The sequence below is a fragment of the Plutella xylostella genome, chromosome 24 (assembly GCF_932276165.1).
Source record: "Plutella xylostella chromosome 24, ilPluXylo3.1, whole genome shotgun sequence".
Taxonomy (NCBI): domain Eukaryota; kingdom Metazoa; phylum Arthropoda; class Insecta; order Lepidoptera; family Plutellidae; genus Plutella; species Plutella xylostella.
In genome coordinates this window covers 1999306-2017508 of record NC_064004.1, presented here as the reverse complement: position 1 = coordinate 2017508, position 18203 = coordinate 1999306, and the positions used below count along the sequence as shown (strand labels likewise).

The following is an 18203-nucleotide window of genomic DNA, read 5'->3' as shown; positions in this document are numbered from 1 at the left end:
TGCGAATAGGTGAAAAGCTACAAGGATTTTTTGATTTCGAGGTATACGACTAACAAATGGTATCAAAAAAGTTTCATTTTAATCGACGAAGACTATTTCGATAAAAAAAATAAAAGATTCTGTGACGAAGGTGTAATTTTCTTTGCCTTATCCACGTATTATGTTCTGAAAATCTTGAAAAAATACTTAAACTTCGCGGCCAACCACCTTTTTCGATAGAATAGAAATGTAGCTATCATAAAAATTATTAGAGTTCACCAAAAAGCTAAAGTAATTTTTTTCAAATTCGGGATAATTTTTTATCCATTATGTAGGTTAAAAAGAAGAACTGCCCAAATAACAATCGACTTCTACCATGGAGCCCTTATTTTGAATTCGCTCAGTAAGAAGATTTGTGACTTATTGATTGGTACCAATATTTGTCATTCGGTTGAACTTTAGTTGATGTTATAGAGTTTGAAACCCTTATAAATATTATAAACCATGTATATTAAACAGAACTTCTTCTTTCTTTCAGCGTGTCTAAAGCTGCTTACAAATCACTCCAACTTGTTCCCTGAAAGGCTAGCCCAAGACCTAAGGCTGCGTACACACTTGTGGAACGAAATACCCAACGTTTCTTTAGCCGCCGAAGCGATTACTAGCGTTTATTTAGCCGCCACCAACGCTAATAATGTTGAGGTAAGTTTTTCTATGACCCCTTGAAATCTCTCTAAACAAGCTAAGCAAGCAGAAAAGTTGCTGTCCAGAAGGTTAAAAAGGCACCTGCTCAGCATGTGCTGTAGACAATGACGCCACAGCGTTGGTTTGCAGCTGGTACTTGGGCAGTTCTTCTTTTTAACCTACATAATGAGTAAAAAATTATCGCAAATTCGAAAAAAAAAACTATAGCTTTTTGGTGAACTCTTATCATTTTTATGATAGCTTCATGTCTATTCTATCGAAAAAGGTGGTTGGCCGCGTAGTTTACCAATTTTTTCAATATTTTAAGGACATAATACGTGGATAAGGCACAAAAAATTACACCTTCGTCACATTATCTTTTATTTTTTTTTAACGAGATAGTCTTCTTCGTTTGAAATGAAACTTTTTTGATACGCTAATAAACAAAATACCATTTTAGAAAACATATGAAGGAATGGATTTTTAGTAATAACAAAATATTTATTAAGTAGTTATTACCACTCTGTCACAATTTCAGCAAAAATGAAGCTTGTTTTTGTTATAAATATTTTTTCGCTGCTAATTACAGTAAAAAATTAACAGCATAGACGTTAACATCAATGAATAAATTTAATATGATTTTTCCAAAGTTGTACTATTTATAACATAACATATAAACGACCAAAAATAAGTTGACTACCAGGAGACACCAATCGTTACAAAGTGGTAAACGATGTGACAGAGTTGTTATTCTATTAAATATTAGGCAGGGTTTTGGAATAAAACAGTTTTATTTAATAAGAATAATTTAGTAACTTACATATAAATCATTATGGTTTTAATTTAGTCAAAGAATTAACTGGAGATATCTTTATAATTAGTATAACTAATTAAAATCACACTTGAGAACCTCTGGAGACTGAAATATCCGTATTTCAGGAACTTAAGGGACAAATTTGTTCCAAATACATTAATTAATGTTTATCTGCACAAATAATATTTTCGACAAACTAAAATTTAAGTAATATAACGAAAAATTACGTAATTTCTTAAAGTTTTAATCAGCCATATTTCGAAAGTACAGAAGTGGCTCTTAGAACTTGAAAAACTATTTTTTTTCCTTTTTTAACCTTTAACTGCCGACCTACCCGTCTCACAGACGGCCTCGTTTTTATTTTGACAATATTTTTTCACCCGAAGCGTTACCAAGGTCCCGCGGCTCAGTACCCTCCTCCCCCCGCGTGTTCTACTTGCTGTAGGCGTCCCGCTTACGGCGCGTGCACAGGTGCTTTATGCGGAGCTCGAGACGTCTCACAGACGTAAGTACGGTGTTTATGTACCAAACTTGATACGTCTCTTGGTCGTCACCACGTTGTAAATGCATGTACTACCTTAGTGTCTTGAGGTCGTCACATCGTAATTAACATATGTTGTTTTCCTACGGAATGTCTGAAAGTGGTAGTTCAGGGTCAAAAAAGATGACACTACCTAGTGATTATAAAAATCAAGCAATTGATAATCATAGGAAACTGAGAGAAAGGAGACAGGACGAGCGAGGCGATGAAATATCAGGCCACCGCGAGAACTACGTTGTTCCATTGAACCAGCTATTATCCTACAGATATGCCCTCACCGCCTCCTGCCCGAGCATAAGCTCAAGAATAGCTGGGTATTCGGAAGACCTGTGTACAATTTGTCCAAGTCTACTAAAAAGACGCACAAAAAAATCATGTTGTCTCTGGAAGAAACTCATGTGCCTTACATTTTGCCTACAAATATGCAATAGCTGCAAGCCATAAATATGCTAACTTGAGTGAGTGTCAGTTTTTTATTTCGTTAAGTTTTTGTGCTGATTCTTTTTTATTTTACTTTATTAGTTATAAAAGAGTAAAATTATTTTAAAAAATCTTCTGATATGTGTAAAAATAAAAAAATATTATGTCTAATAAAAGTTCCTAAAAATTTTAAAATAAAACTTGGGGTCTCATCAATACAGGCTGATTACTTGTTAAATTAACTAATTGTTTTATCGACTATCCATATATTATAAGCCATTTAACTATAGTATTTTTATGGGTGGTTATAAATTAAATAAAACGAATACTTTATTTTTAATTGATTTTTCAAATATCTACGTCTCTCAGACGTAACCTCGTTGTTAGTGGCGCGTTTAGGCCACGTCGGCAGTTAAAGGTTAATTACCTTAGAAGCTGGAAGGACTTTAATGTAATCATCAAACATCCGATAAATCAATCTCCACCATATTAAACAGTCTACCACATTCATCGTCTGTTCTTGAGAACAATAGCACGAAATCACCTTTTTCACTAACGAAACTTTTTATTACTGCAGCGCAAGTGTATTGGACGTTCCTTTCGCTTCGTACTTTAACCAAAACGTGTAGTTTCTCTTCAATGTTTCGTTGATGAATATCCTCAGGTTGGAGTGTTTGGTAAGAATGTGACAGATTTGTCGTGTGACAGAGGGGTAAAATGTATTGCAAAGTCGAATAGTATTTAAACAGTAACATAAAATGTATTATTCACATGTTGATTGCAAAGTAATCGTTATTACCAATGAGTAAATAACAAAATAATAATTTAAATATATTTTAATTTAACAATTACCTACGTGACGAAGCTGTCGCCGAATAAACACACGCACCTCCTGTCACACTTTGCGGGTGGCCGATACGCGGTGTCTGGATCTCTAAGGGGAAATCTTACCAAGGGGGAAAAGGAGATCTTAAACTCTGATCGATGGCAATAAGGACGAGTGGCTCAAACAAATATTTTAAATGGCAACCTACGTGACAGAGTGTAACTACTAAAACATTGGGTAGTGAGAGACAATTTTTCAACAATTTTTTTAAATGTTTCAGAAATATTTTAAAAATATATTTTTTGTTTTACTAAATAAGTAATATCTTCTGGAGTTTAAATAAAATTTTATTTTTTATCTCGTCATATATTTTTTTTCTAACATTATGAAATATACGCAGGATGAAGTGGCAGGAGACAGCCAAGATTCGTATGAAATACACCTCTGTCACGCGGATTTACCACTCTGTAACGTAATTTTAAATACAAAAATATAAATTTATATTTTTGTAAACGTTCACAGCCGTTGTGTTTTTAGTACAATGCACGTTGAAATATAAATAAATAAATAAATATTTGTAAAACTCATGATATTTTCCTCACAACTGGTGGAGACACAGTTATGTAGGTTAAAAAGAAGAACTGCCCACTTTTAAGGTAACCTCAGTCACGAGGTAAGTAAGTTTAATATAATTTAAAATAATGAATTGTAGCGAATGATAGAATTCAAGGCAAGTCCTAGACGTCAATAGCATTCTAAAAAGTTACTGAGGTCACCTTATATGAGCCAGCTGCACAGCGCTGTTGTCTTATTGTCTTCAGCACATGCTGAGCTGGTGCCTTTTTGACGCTCTGGACAGCAACCCTCGTTCGTTTTGTAGCTATTGTATTATTTTATTTTATTTGTAAAAAAAATATCTCTTTATCCTTATTTTCTTTGCAATAACTAAACTAAACCAAATAAATAATGTATTATCTTCCTCCCCTCCACAGTCCATGGCAGTTCAAGAGGTGTACCCCCGGACGGTATCATCATCAGCTCTAGTGAAGAACACGGCGTGTTGCGTCCTGGCCACCATGCTGAACACGTATAGAGACAGGCTGCCTGGTGTTGGGGACCAGTTTGATAGGTAACAAACAACCATTTTTTTACCAGTTACTGTTTCTTTAGTCCCTACGATTCTCAATGAAGAGGACGAAAGACCATTATTCATAAGAGAAACAGAATCTTGTGCGGCTACAAATTTTCTCTCATAGATGTCTGGTCTCCTTCCGCTTTTTACCGGGAGGTAAGATCGTTAGGTTTAAAATTCAAAGCACTTATTTCTAAATGAGTAGTATTTATACTAATATTGCTATGGAGATGGAGAGGCCTATGTCAAGCAGTGGATGATTATTGGCTGATGATGATGATGATAGTTAGATCTCCTATAAATTACGAGGTTATAGCGGGGTAAACTTTTGTCTTTTGTGTGCGCTATTCTACAGACAGACAGTTATGACGTCATCAATCTTAAAAACCTCCCTTTTTCAGGCACGTCTCAAGTCTGTGTACTAGTCTGGAGTTCAGTTTGTCATCAAAACTGGACGCGTTCGGTGATGATGATGAGAGCAGGTGGGAGTATGATGGGGAACTGATGAACTTGATACAACAGGTATTCTTCTTCTTTCGTGTCAGTGAACTTGCGAATTTTTACATTTGTCCAGACGAAAAATAAGCAACTCTAATAGCACTCTGGTTGGCCTGGAGTAAGTCTTCCCGAATGCAGGTTTAAGGTATTGTGTTTTATGTACACTAAGTCACCTACAGAGTGTTGCCAAAATTTAATGAGTTTATAATTTGTGGGGATGTCCACTCACGCAACCCCAAACTAGGTAAAGCCATTAAGGGGATCCCTAAAGCTAAAATGCTAAAGTCGGCTTGATATACTTGATTAGATTGGAAAAACGGTGGCTTCTATCACATTGATAAAAATATATTTTGTAGCAGAGGGTATACTGAACATGTTAGTTGCTTATAAATTGGTGCAGGATTATAATAAGTATGTTAAAAAAAATTGCAAACACACCATGTCTTTTGCCATTTTTTGACTTATTATGAAAAAACCCTCGAAATCAGAGGGCCCATTTTCATGGAATCTTATATGTATGTGTAGGTAATTAAATTCTTAACAAAGTTACCTTAAAGAGTTGGATTTAATGGACCAGAAGTCAACTTTTTTTGCAAAAAACTAATAAATTCCGGTTTAAAAATGATGACACCGTGACAGATTTCAGATTTCTTCAGTCGTCGCCCTGGTGGCGGCCTGTTAGGAGCGATACCCACGCCATTTTATTTTTTATCAAATATTTCACAAAAACTGATTAAATCAACAAATTATGACTACAAGTATTATAATACATATGCATTTGCTATGGAAAGTTAATTTTCTAATCATTTTAGATGCAGAAAAGCCGAAAATTCTTAGAAAACATTTCGCCTTTTCGATTTGTTTACATTTTTTACTATAGAGTTACAGATGCATAGATAAAGGTAAACATTGCACATAATGACACTTATTAGATTCTCCGAATAAGAACTATACGGTCAATGCAGTATGCCAAAGCGCGAGCCTGTTTATATTCTGAGGGGTAATTTATTTTATTTTAACGGTTGTGTATGGTAGGTAAGCTACACAATATACAGGGTGTTGAAAAGTAAGTTCATAATTTGTTTTATTTGAAACCAAAAACCGTAGTTAATTAAAAATATATATATTTTAAGATGTGGCAGTCTGTACACTACAGGTTGTTAAAAATAAGTAAGTATTTTTAAAAATTGAAGATCTAAAATTTACATATTTTTTTAAATCTATTTAACAAGCTTTGCAAAAAAGCGGTTAAGTGCGACTGTATCTCGCCATGAACAAAATGAAATGTTTACTGTAGCTATGAATTTTATGCGTTACAAGTGGAATAAAATACCGCATAATATTATGTACAACTATGTAAGAGCCTAGTTTTTAAAAAAAAACTCATAAGAAAATATTAAATACACAGGTTATTTAACCCCTGAAGGAAATAGAGGGGTGTTATAAGTTTAAAGTAAGGGCTGAATTTTTTTTTTAAATTAGGGTGATAGGTAATGTATATTTTTAATGATTTTTTCAAATAGATAAATGTTATACCATTTTTAAATTGCCATAAAATTACTTATAGTTATAGTTATAGAAAAGGGCAGGGCTACCAGTGCCCATTCGCCACTGCAACCTAAAAGATCTATAAATTATGACTCCCCATGCCGAGTCTCACTCTACAGGCCCAGGTCTTTTATAAACCTGATATTACCTATACAGGATGTTGCAAAAAGGGTATACTGTGCCGAAAGGGTTTGACTCAGGGGTTATTCTGAACAACTTTTGTTCTCCAAGTTTTGGAAATTCTCGAAAAATAAATTCGGTCTCTATAGTAAAAAGTCACGTGATCGAATAAGTTTCTATGTAAAAGGTTTTGTGAATTTTCAAAATTGTAGAAGAAAAGTGGATCAGAATGGCACCTAAATCCACTTTTGGCTAAGCTTTATACCCTTTTTTCAATACCTTGTATAAAATATCGTCAGCGTCACCTTAGATCGTAATCATCGTAACTCCTCGTGACTAAATTTTAGAGGAGACAAAAATACTGTTTTATTTGTAGTTCTAGTTGGCATACTACCCACCTAAAGTTTTTTTTAACTAGCCTAAAAATGATTTGTTTAGACAGTCTATCTTCCTGTTCAACCGCAGCCTGAGTGCCAGTGACTCAATGACTGAAAGGAGGCCATTAGTGCTCCTAAATAAATAAAGCAGGCCTGTAGATTATCTTTCAGTGTACCGACACATTTGATTGCTGTAAGAGCCTGATAAGCTCTTCGAACGAGTCATACCTCTGTGGTGGTACGGTTTCGACCTTTCGGACAGTCAGTTTGGCATCCGAAATGCGGATTCGAATAGTGGGTACAATACTTTGCGTTCGTTCACTGTCGGAGCAGGATAAGAACCACGGGCGAGTTGTTGCGCTGGCTGTTTGCTTAAAAATAGTAACCGCGTTCAACTCTATCCCCTAGAGGGCGAACCTTTAGGGCGGCTCTTGTATACCATCACTTGTCTTCTTATCTGCAGAAAATTGACAGAGGTCATACGTGTCTAACAAGTACATTAAGGATGCGAAAAGAGAGGGTTTGTTTTCACTGAAGAAGTTCAGTTGCGGAGTTCCACAGCGGTAGGTCTTGGACCCCTCTGCTGTGGAACTTGGCATACAACGCGGTCCTGCAAATCAAGCTCGCAAACGGCGTTAGCACAGTGCATTTTTCTAATGTCACACAGGTCGTGAGGTAGGCTGAGAGCCTCCTTCGGGGATGACATCCCAATGATTCATTACGAAAAAATTGCTGCAGCTGTGCTCGCCATGCAGTGCATGGGCTACTTCCGAATCTGGGGGGCTGTTGCAAAGGAGTCCGTTGCCTCTATACGGTACGGGTTCCGTGCGATCTATGATCCTTCCGGGAGCACCTGTCTTGTCAAGTCGAAGAGAATGGCTCGTATTCGACGCAACCTGCAGTACTGGTGGGATTGGTTGGAGGACAGGACAGCAGGAAGCTGCAGCAGCCGTCATGCTGTGATTCGACGCATAGATGCAAAAAAAAGTTGAAAGTAACTTCATGTTAATAAAATATTAGATCTTAATTTAACAACATAACATTGCAAAAAAAAATTAACATTGTTGAGTATGTTATTGTAATTTACTAAAGTAGTAATAAAAACAAAGGCTTATTGCATAGTTTTCGTTCACGTTCGCCTACATCGCACGTTGTATATGAGAATAAAGGGTATAATTACTAAGTTTTCTTGTTTAAAAATCACGGTTTGGGGTTTAGAGGAAAACAAATGGTAAAATGCGGAATACAGTTTTTTTTTTTCGAATAAAGAGGAAAACATGTGAATTCAAAAAACGTTTCTATTGACACCAAAGAGTACTTTTCGCCGAGAAAAGTGGAGTTACAATGTTTGCGATCTAAAGTGATGATAGAACTAGAACTTATTTTTTCAGTTCACCTGCTGTTGAGTGAAATCGTAATTAGGTAAATGACTCCTTGACATGAAAATAACTTTTTTTTTTATAATCGTTATAACAAAACCGTTTTTTTTAATACAGCAATATTTGTAGGTGTAGGTAGTGAGCAAAAGAGCGCAGCAAGGTGTAAATTTTTTGGTTTTTAAGAAACAAAAATATTATTTCTATCATATCCCAAATACACATAAGTACTTTAAAAAAAAATACACACTCTCGCCTTATAAATAAAATAAATAAATATGTGGGGACATCTCACACACGGCCATCCGACCCCAAGCTAGGCAGAACCTGTGTTATGGGTGTCGGACAGCTGATATATCTACACAAATACATAGATAGATAGATACTAAATATAAATATCAACACCCAAGACCCGAGTACAAATATCTGTCTTTAAACAAATATCTGCCCCAGTCGGGAATCGAACCCGGGACCTTCGGCATAGCAGTCAGGGCCACTAACCACTACGCCATTCGACCTTGTACTAATGTACTCCCTTGCGGGGGTACTTACATGTTATTATTTTTCTGGTGACCTCCCCATATCCCTTTGCCAGCTACGTAACCTTTTGTGACACCCTGTATATGCAGAGTTCTGCAAACTACTGTTCTGCTTTTGAAACACCAAAAAAAAACAGGTCGTCTAACGAAAAGGTCACGTGACCAAAAAAAAAATATATGAAGAAGCGTTTTTTTCATGAATATAAAAAATTACGTAGGATAAAAGTTTTTCAGAGTGACGCCTGAGTAACGCCCTTTCGGCTAACTATACTTTTTTTATTACACGGGGGCAGAGTTTAATACAACACCCTGAACTATTAAACTCTGATAATATTTTCGCGATTTTTTTACATTCTGATTTCATTTCCTGGCTTAGAAATAACATCAATAACATGCTGCACACGTAGGTTTCGGCATAGTATTAAACCCTTTTTGCAACAACCTGTATAAATATCGGCACGGGTACGACTTTATATATAATTAATTATTAAATATTAAAAATACTTTCAAATAAAAATAAATATTTTCGTATCACAAAACAATATTACTTACTTAGTATATTTTTAACAAAGTGGCATGTCTTCACTTTTATGTTTTCGAGTACTATGTTAAAATTTCATGTCATTGTCCGTAGAACGCCCCGCATACCTCAACCCCCCCTCACTAGATTTGACAGATTCTGATTTTCTTCCAGCTTTAGTGACAGCCTTAATATGGATATATTATGACAGCTGATATATCTACGCAGAGATAGATATTAACACCCAAGTTACAAATATCTGTTTAAAAAAAAATATCTGCCTATGGAATTAATAAGTACTTAACTTTAGTACTTATTACTTCCATGTATCTGCCCCAGCCGGGAATCGAACCCGGGACCTTCAGTATAGCAGTCACGAACCACTACACCATTCTGTCGTCGTGAATAATTTACCTATAATTTTCAGGCCAGCTGGTGCATTCAAACCAACGTAGTGGGTTGCGACTCTCTGCTCAGATCTATAATACTTCTGTATAGGAAAATACCAGCGGCGCAAAGGAAGAAGTATGTCGTACATACGTTGTTGAAAGCAGAGCCAGCACTGAGAACTGTGAGTAGTTATTAATAACTAGCTGTTACCGCGAGCTTCGCTTCGCCTTAAAAAGTTTTCCCGTGGGAATTCCGGGATTAAAAGTAGCCTATGTTCTTCCTCAGGGTCTAGACCATATCTGTACCAAGTTTCATTCAAATCCGTTCAGTAGTTTTGGCGTGAAAGAGTAACAAACAGACAGACAGTTGCTTTGGCAGTTGATATAGGGTATTCTAGAGTGTGGCAGTGTAAAAGATCTACTCTTATGAAGGCTGTTATTAGATTTACACAAAGGTTCCCTTCGAGGGAATAGAATAGTAGAACGGGGTTGCTTGTTTTATAGTTTATAGGTAAAGTCTGTTTTTAGGGTTCCGTAGCCAAAATGGCAAAAACGGAACCCTTATAGTTTCGTCATGTCCGTCTGTCCGTCTGTCCGTCTGTCACAGCCGATTTACTCGGAAACTATAAGTACTACAGTGATGAAATTTGATGGGAATATGTGTTGTATGAACCGCTACAAAAATATGACACTAAATAGTAAAAAAAAGAATTGGGGGTGGGGCCCCCCATACATGTAACTGAGGGATGAAATTTTTTTTTTCGATGTACATACCCGTGTGGGGTATCAATGGAAAGGTCTTTTAAAATGATATAAAGTTTTCTAAAAAACATTTTTCTTAAAGTGAACGGTTTTTGAGATATCAGCTCTCAAAGTCGTAAAAAGTATGTCCCCCCCCCTCTATTTTTATAACTACGGGGTATAAAATTCTAAAAAAAATAGAGGTGATGCATGCTAATTAACTCTTTCAACGATTTTTGGTTTGATCAAAGTATCTCTTATAGTTTTTGAGATAGGTTGATTTAACTGTAATTTGCTACGGAACCCTTTGTGCGCGAGCCCGACTCGCACTTGGCCGGTTTTTTAATTTCAAACACTTACTAAATTGACAGATTTTGAACGGTTCATCACCAGTCGATTATCCCGCCAATAGAACGATACGTGACTTAATCGCAGGACCATATACTGTTGAAGAACCGCTTAGAATCTTTAAATTTAGTATCTGAGATTAAAAAACAGACTGTAACTAATGTTATCTATTTGTGAGGTTGTCTACTTTAGCAGCTAATATCTATATTTCATTTCCAGTGCGCCATAACATTCCTAATAAGCGAGACGACGAAACTAGAAAATGAAACATCCTGTATACACAAATATTTCAAGATTTGGGAACAAATATTTGACACAAACTCTGGAAAAGATAGCGTAGTTATGGATAATTCTAAAGCCGTCTTCGAAGACTTTATTCTATATGTGCTGTTTGCAATGGAAGATTTTATGGAGAACAATTTTGTTGGGGATTTTAATCAGGTATGTTGATAGCCTTGTTTAGTGTCATCATCATCATCATCAGCCCGTATTCGTCTACTGCTGGCCATAGGCATATCCCATGGAACGCTATAACACTCTGTAGTAGGCTTTCCACATTAATTCTACTATTGTTTTAAAGAAATTTGGCATGTCGTAAACTTATTCCCTGGATAATTTTACTCTCGGAAATTCCACGGGAAAAGCAATAATGTATACAATATTTTCTCCCACAGAATACCAGTCAACACCTAAGCACACTCCTTAACTTTACATCCCAAATACTCCAGCTAGAGAATGTAAAAGACTACGTCTCAGAATACATAGAGATCTTTCTAGAACTAGTGTTGGACGCGACAGAGATATGCCTCAGTGATGGGCAGTTGTTGTGTTTGACCAGTTTGGTGAGTGCGGCTGAGGAGAACTGCATGTTTGAAGACGGCAGCCTGTCGCGAGTTTTGGTGAAGAGATTGATGAGTTTTTATGAGGTAAGATAACATGGGATAGTTATAAGACAACAATATTTTAATACGAACTAGATGGAGTGTCGTAACGTCGTACGTAACGTAGGGTTGAGGTAGATGGTCAGGAGATACAGTATGTCGAGGAGTACCTTTATCTAGGCCAGATAGCTTCATTTCATAACCGGCAAGACAAAGAAGTCGAAAGACGGATTGAAAACGCGTGGAAAAGCTTCTGGTCTATGAAATCTTTAATGAAGGGAGAGCTACCATTATCGCTCAAGCGGAAGCTCCTCGACTCGTGTATCCTGCCCGTCCTAACCTACGGCGCTCAGACTTGGTCTTTGACGGAACATCAGAAGTCTAGGCTGAAGGTTTGCCAACGAGCGATGGAGCGTAGCATACTGGGTGTGACCAGGCTAGACCGCGTCAGAAACACCACACTGCGCTCCGCCACTCGCATAAAAGACGTAGGTGCACAGACCGCTAAGCTGAAGTGGGCCTGGGCAGGCCACGTCATGCGAATGCTCCCGGACCGGTGGGCAAAAATTATAACCCAGTGGGGGCCGAGCGACGGACGCAGGCGCCCAGGTAGACCTAGGCGGAGATGGCGGGACGACCTGGACAGATTTTTGCCGGATTGGCGTCAGGTGGTCGACAATAGAGACGTGTGGAGTGAACATGGGGAGGCCTTTGCCCAGCAGTGGGACACTGAAATGGCTACATAAAAAAAAAAAAATGGAGTGTCAGTGCAAAAGAAACGTTTCGACAAATAACACCCCACTTCTACTTCTGAGGTCTGATTTTGAGTAAGTTAAAAAGAGGACTACTGTTTACCTCTGAGGTGATTTGTTATTTTATTTATTAGGTTAGGTTTAAAATGGTTTGACATGCGATCAGTTTTTGTTTTGTTTTTGAATGTGACACAGACACACCATCTTGCTCGAATATCGTTACTCTAAGATATCAGAGCTAAACTAAATCTTCATGTACTAAAATGTGGTTCGTAAAAAGTGCTCTACTTATTCTAAATATGCTGTAATTATTATTATATCTTTATTGAATCAAACAACATAGTTCATAGATGTGTTAGTAAAACAATGTTCTTATACTAGTGTTAGTTTATAAGTAATAATAATAATAATAATAATAATAATAATAATATATATTTATTTATGTAATGACCATGAAAATAATTATAAGGTATTTTTTAAACGCTTTTAGCAAATTATATTGAAAGAAAGAAAGAAAGAAAGAAAGAAACATTTATTTGACGCACTGAACAATAAAAACAGAAACAAAAAGAACAAAAGAATACTACAAAAAATATATATGAAAAAACACAAAATAATACAATATAAACAAACAAGGTTGCTGTCCAGAGCGTCAAAAAGGCACCAGCTCAGCGTGTGCTATGGCCAGAGAGGCCACAGCGCTGGTTTTCAGCTGGCCCTTAGTGTTGTGACCTCAGTCACGAACGCGAGGTATATTAACTAGGATGGGTTGTGTTGTGTGTATGTGTGTATGTGTGTATGTGTGGAATGTGTGTATATTTGAGTAAGCTAGGTAGGTGTATAAGTAGATATAAGTAAGTAGGTACATTAAGTAAAATATATATATTTATAAATAATAAGACGCATAATACTAAGTTTATTAATAAACGATAAATAATACAATAGGTACAATATAAATGCATAACATAATATGATAAGAGTTTAAATAAAAGTACGTCAGTATAGTAAGTAGGTAGCCGGTCCGGATATCGCGAATACATTATATACCTATATTATGTAGGTGGGTATAGGCCATTATGAAACGGCACCCACAGCCTGCAGCGGCGTAAAATATTTTTTTCAGTATCCGGGCGCGACCCGTTCAGTGCGCCCGCGTCATCCCGCCAGCCGTGCGTAGATAACGGGACGAGGCGGCGACCGCGCACCCACGCCCGGATACCGAGCACCCTACGAACAGCTAGCAACAACCAACATTAAACACCAGTGGATACTAGTGATACATGTATATGTATAGTGTTCGTTTCATTTTGTAATGAAGGCAGCGTTGACTAAAAAAGAGAGGTAAGAAAATATGTATTGTTATTTATTACTGTTGCGAAGTCAATACACAGAAATTGGAAGTAGGTAGATGTATTGACGCCGATGGGTAGAATATAGATGTAATGATAATAGATGGAATGTAGTAGGTGTAAACAATAAAAAATAGGTGTAAACAGTATGAACCATAATAATTATAATAAGTAGTACAAATTTATTACATTATTTAACAATATTATTTATTAATATAAAAAAATAGAATAAATATTTAATGTTATTTCAGGGGAAACTTAGGCAGTAAACCAACCGGAAAAGAAAAAACAGCAAAAGTTATGATGTTGACGTGATGATCTACTGCGTGCAGCCTGCAGCCAAGCAGTCTGGAACATCGAGCCTTTGCTATGCGTGAATACATAAGAAGTAGGTAAAACTTCCTATGGCCCTTTTCGTTGTTCTTCAAGTAGGATCATTCTGTACCGATATTTAAAAGTGGTAATTGATTTCAGGTCACGAAGGGGTGGTCTCAGCGTGTTCCATATGAAGCTGGCTGCATAACGGAACGAGTGGCGAAACAAAGCGGTTTTGTGCTTCGGTGTGACCATAAGATAAGTGGACGCTCTAGTATTAATTGTGTGATAGTCGCGTGACCATGCAAGTTTGTTGAATAGGTACTGGGGTGATTTGTACTTAATTACACCAAACAGAAGCGCAGCTAGGTGCAGCCGCTGTCTGGCAGCTACCTTCAGTAGCCCGCAAGAGTTGAGATAAGGGGTAACATGGGAGCGGGGGGGGATATCCACACAAAATCTAATACAGGCATTTTGTACCCTTTGTAGTAGTTTTTCAGTTTTTCTTAACAGGCATGGGCCATATACAGTGTCAGCGTAATTTAATTTAGAAAGAACAAGCGACTCACATAACTGTATTCGCAGATTAACATTAATGTAACTTCTAATTTTATAAAGTGTCTTGAGTCTGAAGAAGCAGTTTTTGACCATTTCAGTTACATGTTTTTCAAACCGTAAATAATTGTCGAATGTTAGACCTAGGTTACGAGCTTCGGTTACCTGTTCAATATCTACTCCTGCTAGTTTTATATTAGGGTTATTGATATTAGTAATTTGAACTTGTTTCCTTGAGCCAATTACAATATATTTTGACTTATCAGGATTAAGTTTCAAAAAATTTTTGTTAGACCAAGTTGCAATACGGTCTAAGTCCTGGTTTATAAGATCACAAGTATTGTTAACGTCAGATGGGGATCCCGATAGATATAATTGTAGGTCATCAGCATAGATATGGTATTTGCAATTTACAATTTCGTTGGTGATATCGCTAGCGTAAAGGATAAATAGCAGTGGTCCTAAAGTAGATCCTTGTGGGACTCCTCTGGATACTGGATACTCAGCAGACGCAACTGTATTGCCATCACATTTCCTAAGCTTAACTATTTGTGAGCGTTTATCTAGGTAGCTGTAAAACCATTTGACCGTACTAGCATCAAAACCATAGTATGTCAACTTTGCGATCAGCAGCGGAACATTGATAGTGTCAAAAGCGCGGGAAAAATCCAACAAAGTGAGAATGGTGGACATACCCTTGTCCGCGGAAGCCAGTATATTATCTACCACGTCAATTAGGGCAGAAGAGGTGCTGCGGCCTCGACGAAAACCGGACTGTACATCAGGCAGAATACCATTAACCTCCAGGTAGTGGGACATTTGGTTATACACAGCTTTTTCTAGAATCTTTGACATGCATGATAGCAAACTTATCGGACGTAGGTCTTTGTAATGACTCGGAGTAGGTATTTTGGGTATAGGACTAACCAGTGCAATTTTCCACGGATCCGGAAATGTTGAAGTTTTAATAGAGTAATTAATTATGAAAGTGATAATATTTAGGGTTCGTGGCAACGTCAGCATGATCATATCCAAAGATATACCATCGCAACCGAGTGCATTAGATTTAAATTTATTAATAATTTTGCCAACCATTAGCTCGTCAATAGGTGAAATATTAAAATTGTATGTGCCATGTCTGTGAGATTCATAATAAATTATATCTGATAAATTGATGTTATTGTTACCTGGAATGTCAAGGAAGTGTTTATTAATTATGTCTGGATCACTAAAGCTATCAGGTAGGCAGTCATTTTTGTGTTTACGGAGAACAGTATTCTTAAGATTCTGCCATAATTTTGCCGAGTTTTTTATATTGTTGTTTATGTTGGACTGAAAATATGCTCGCTTTTCATTGTGTAAAGCTGCATTTACTAAATGTTTCAGGTCCTTATAGTAATTGTTATCTGAAGCGGAGTTAGTGATACGGAACCGTTTATGGGCTGCGTCTCGCAAACTCATCATGTACTTCACGTTATCAGTGATCCACGGGTAGTCGGCGCCCTTCACACGAACTGTGCGCTCGGGAGCATGTAGATTAAATAATTTTATAATGTAATCCGTAAACGTAATTACCATATCATTGACATTATCCAAACTTTTAATATGTTCCCAATTAATTAAATTTAGGTCAGAGTTAAATTGTTCTAAGATAATATTTTTTAATGGCCGGTAAGTAATCCATCGGGGCAAAGGTTTAGGTTTTTTTATATTCAATTCTACCGTGATAAAGGCATGCTTTCCTAGGGTAGGTATGTAGTCGACATTTAAACATTTAATATCCGAGTCAGAGCACACGACATCTATTAAAGTTTCGCTGCTGGTGGTGAAATGCGTAGGATCGGTTACGTACTGTTTTAAATCAACAGTATGAGCAAAATCATCAAAATGACGCCTCTTGTAGTCAGTACTATTAGGTAAAAGATTAATGTTAAAGTCACCCAGCACAATAATCTGGTCATAATTAGTGAAAGCTGTTATACTGTCCGTTAACGCATCAAAGAATGTACTACAGTCTTGCCACGGCGGTCTGTAGGCAGTTCCGATAATCAGTTTAATTGTGTTTACAGTACAACTTAACCAGATTTGTTCGACGCCGGCCGCGGCGGGATGTGTGCGAAATCTTACCTTAAGACCCGTTTTCACATACATACCTACGCCTCCACCTCGCATGCGCTTACCTGGGGGTCTCGGTGTGTGGCGTAGTTTGTAGCCGGGTATGACGGGCGCGCGGTCTATTTCCCCTTCCCTGAGCCAAGTTTCGTTGATAGCCATAATGTCAACATCATAGCGCAGTACCGTGGCTATGAGTTCATCATGCCCTGTGCCCAATGATCCCGCATTAAAGAGCCCAACTAATAATGACTTGTTTTTACCGGTCATTCTGTACATAATATAGAAATGTAGATAGTTTGTATAAGATAACGTATAAGATAATATAATATAATGTATATATAGGATATGTTTGTGATATGTATGATGTGTGCGTGGGGACTATTGTAATAATAATAAGGTGTAACTTTGCGTTCGAGCGTGGGAATGATAATAAGTCTTGTGTATAGCGAAGTTTTAAAAATTATAATGCCAGGATAACATAGTACTATATTAGAGAACTGGGGCACAGTTTGACGTCTGGGCAGCAACTCAATCAGAGCAGTGACTGGGGTACAAGTGGTACAACAATAAGATACAATATTCACATACAGTACAAAACAAAATAGGCACGTAGTACAAATAACACATAACAAAGACACAAACAGGCAAAAAAGTATCAATAAAGGACAGCTAATATGGTCAACGAGCGGTTTATGACGCGACTCCAAATACACGACTAATGTCATCAGCTGACCGTATCCAGTGTCGAGGTGTGTCCTGTCCCTGGCGGGCGTATATGCGTCCCTTCTTGGTCCAGAGAAACCTCCAGGACAGACGTCGCCCGACATCCCGCGTTTGGTAATACAGTTGGCGGTTATACTTGGTCAGCCTCTCGTTGACGTAGAAGGGGCGCGGCGCTGAGGACTGGCTGAGGTCGGCCGAGGTGGCCCCGCGGCGCACGCGGCCCGCGGCCGTGAGCTCGTCCTTGACGGCGCGCCGCGTGAAGCGCACCACCAGCGGCCGCGGCCGGCCCGCCGCCCCCGCGCCCGCGTCCCCCCCCTCGCCCGGCGCCCGGCGCCTTGCTCCCACCCGCTCCGCGCTGACGATGTCGCTCTCCCGGAGCGTGACGCCCAGCTTGGTCGCCACCGCCATGATCATATGGGTGGCATTCTCCCCGTTCTCCTCCGGGAGGTTGCTGACCTCCACGTCATTGCCCAGCAGCTCCTGGTCCTTTTCGTTGAGCTCTAATCGTAGCTCAGCGATGACAGCCTCCAGTCGGGAGCCCGAACCTTCCATCACCCACTTCTCCAGTACATCCACCCTAGAGTCCAGGGTGCTGATCCGTTCGTCTGTTGCGGCGAATGAGCTTTTGAGGTCCTTGACCTCGGCCCGGAACAGGCGGATC

General features: G+C 38.1%; 1 protein-coding gene across 1 annotated transcript in view; it reads left to right on the top strand.

Annotated features, from left to right (window-relative positions):
- LOC105394415 overlaps positions 1-18203 on the top strand; it is a 46106-nt gene that overhangs the window by 11356 nt on the left and 16547 nt on the right. The window contains exons 7-12 of the mRNA XM_048629732.1: positions 518-681; positions 4257-4393; positions 4798-4918; positions 9802-9945; positions 11072-11293; positions 11527-11778. Coding sequence (XP_048485689.1) covers positions 518-681; positions 4257-4393; positions 4798-4918; positions 9802-9945; positions 11072-11293; positions 11527-11778 — 1040 coding nt within the window. The remainder of the gene's footprint in view (positions 1-517; positions 682-4256; positions 4394-4797; positions 4919-9801; positions 9946-11071; positions 11294-11526; positions 11779-18203) is intronic.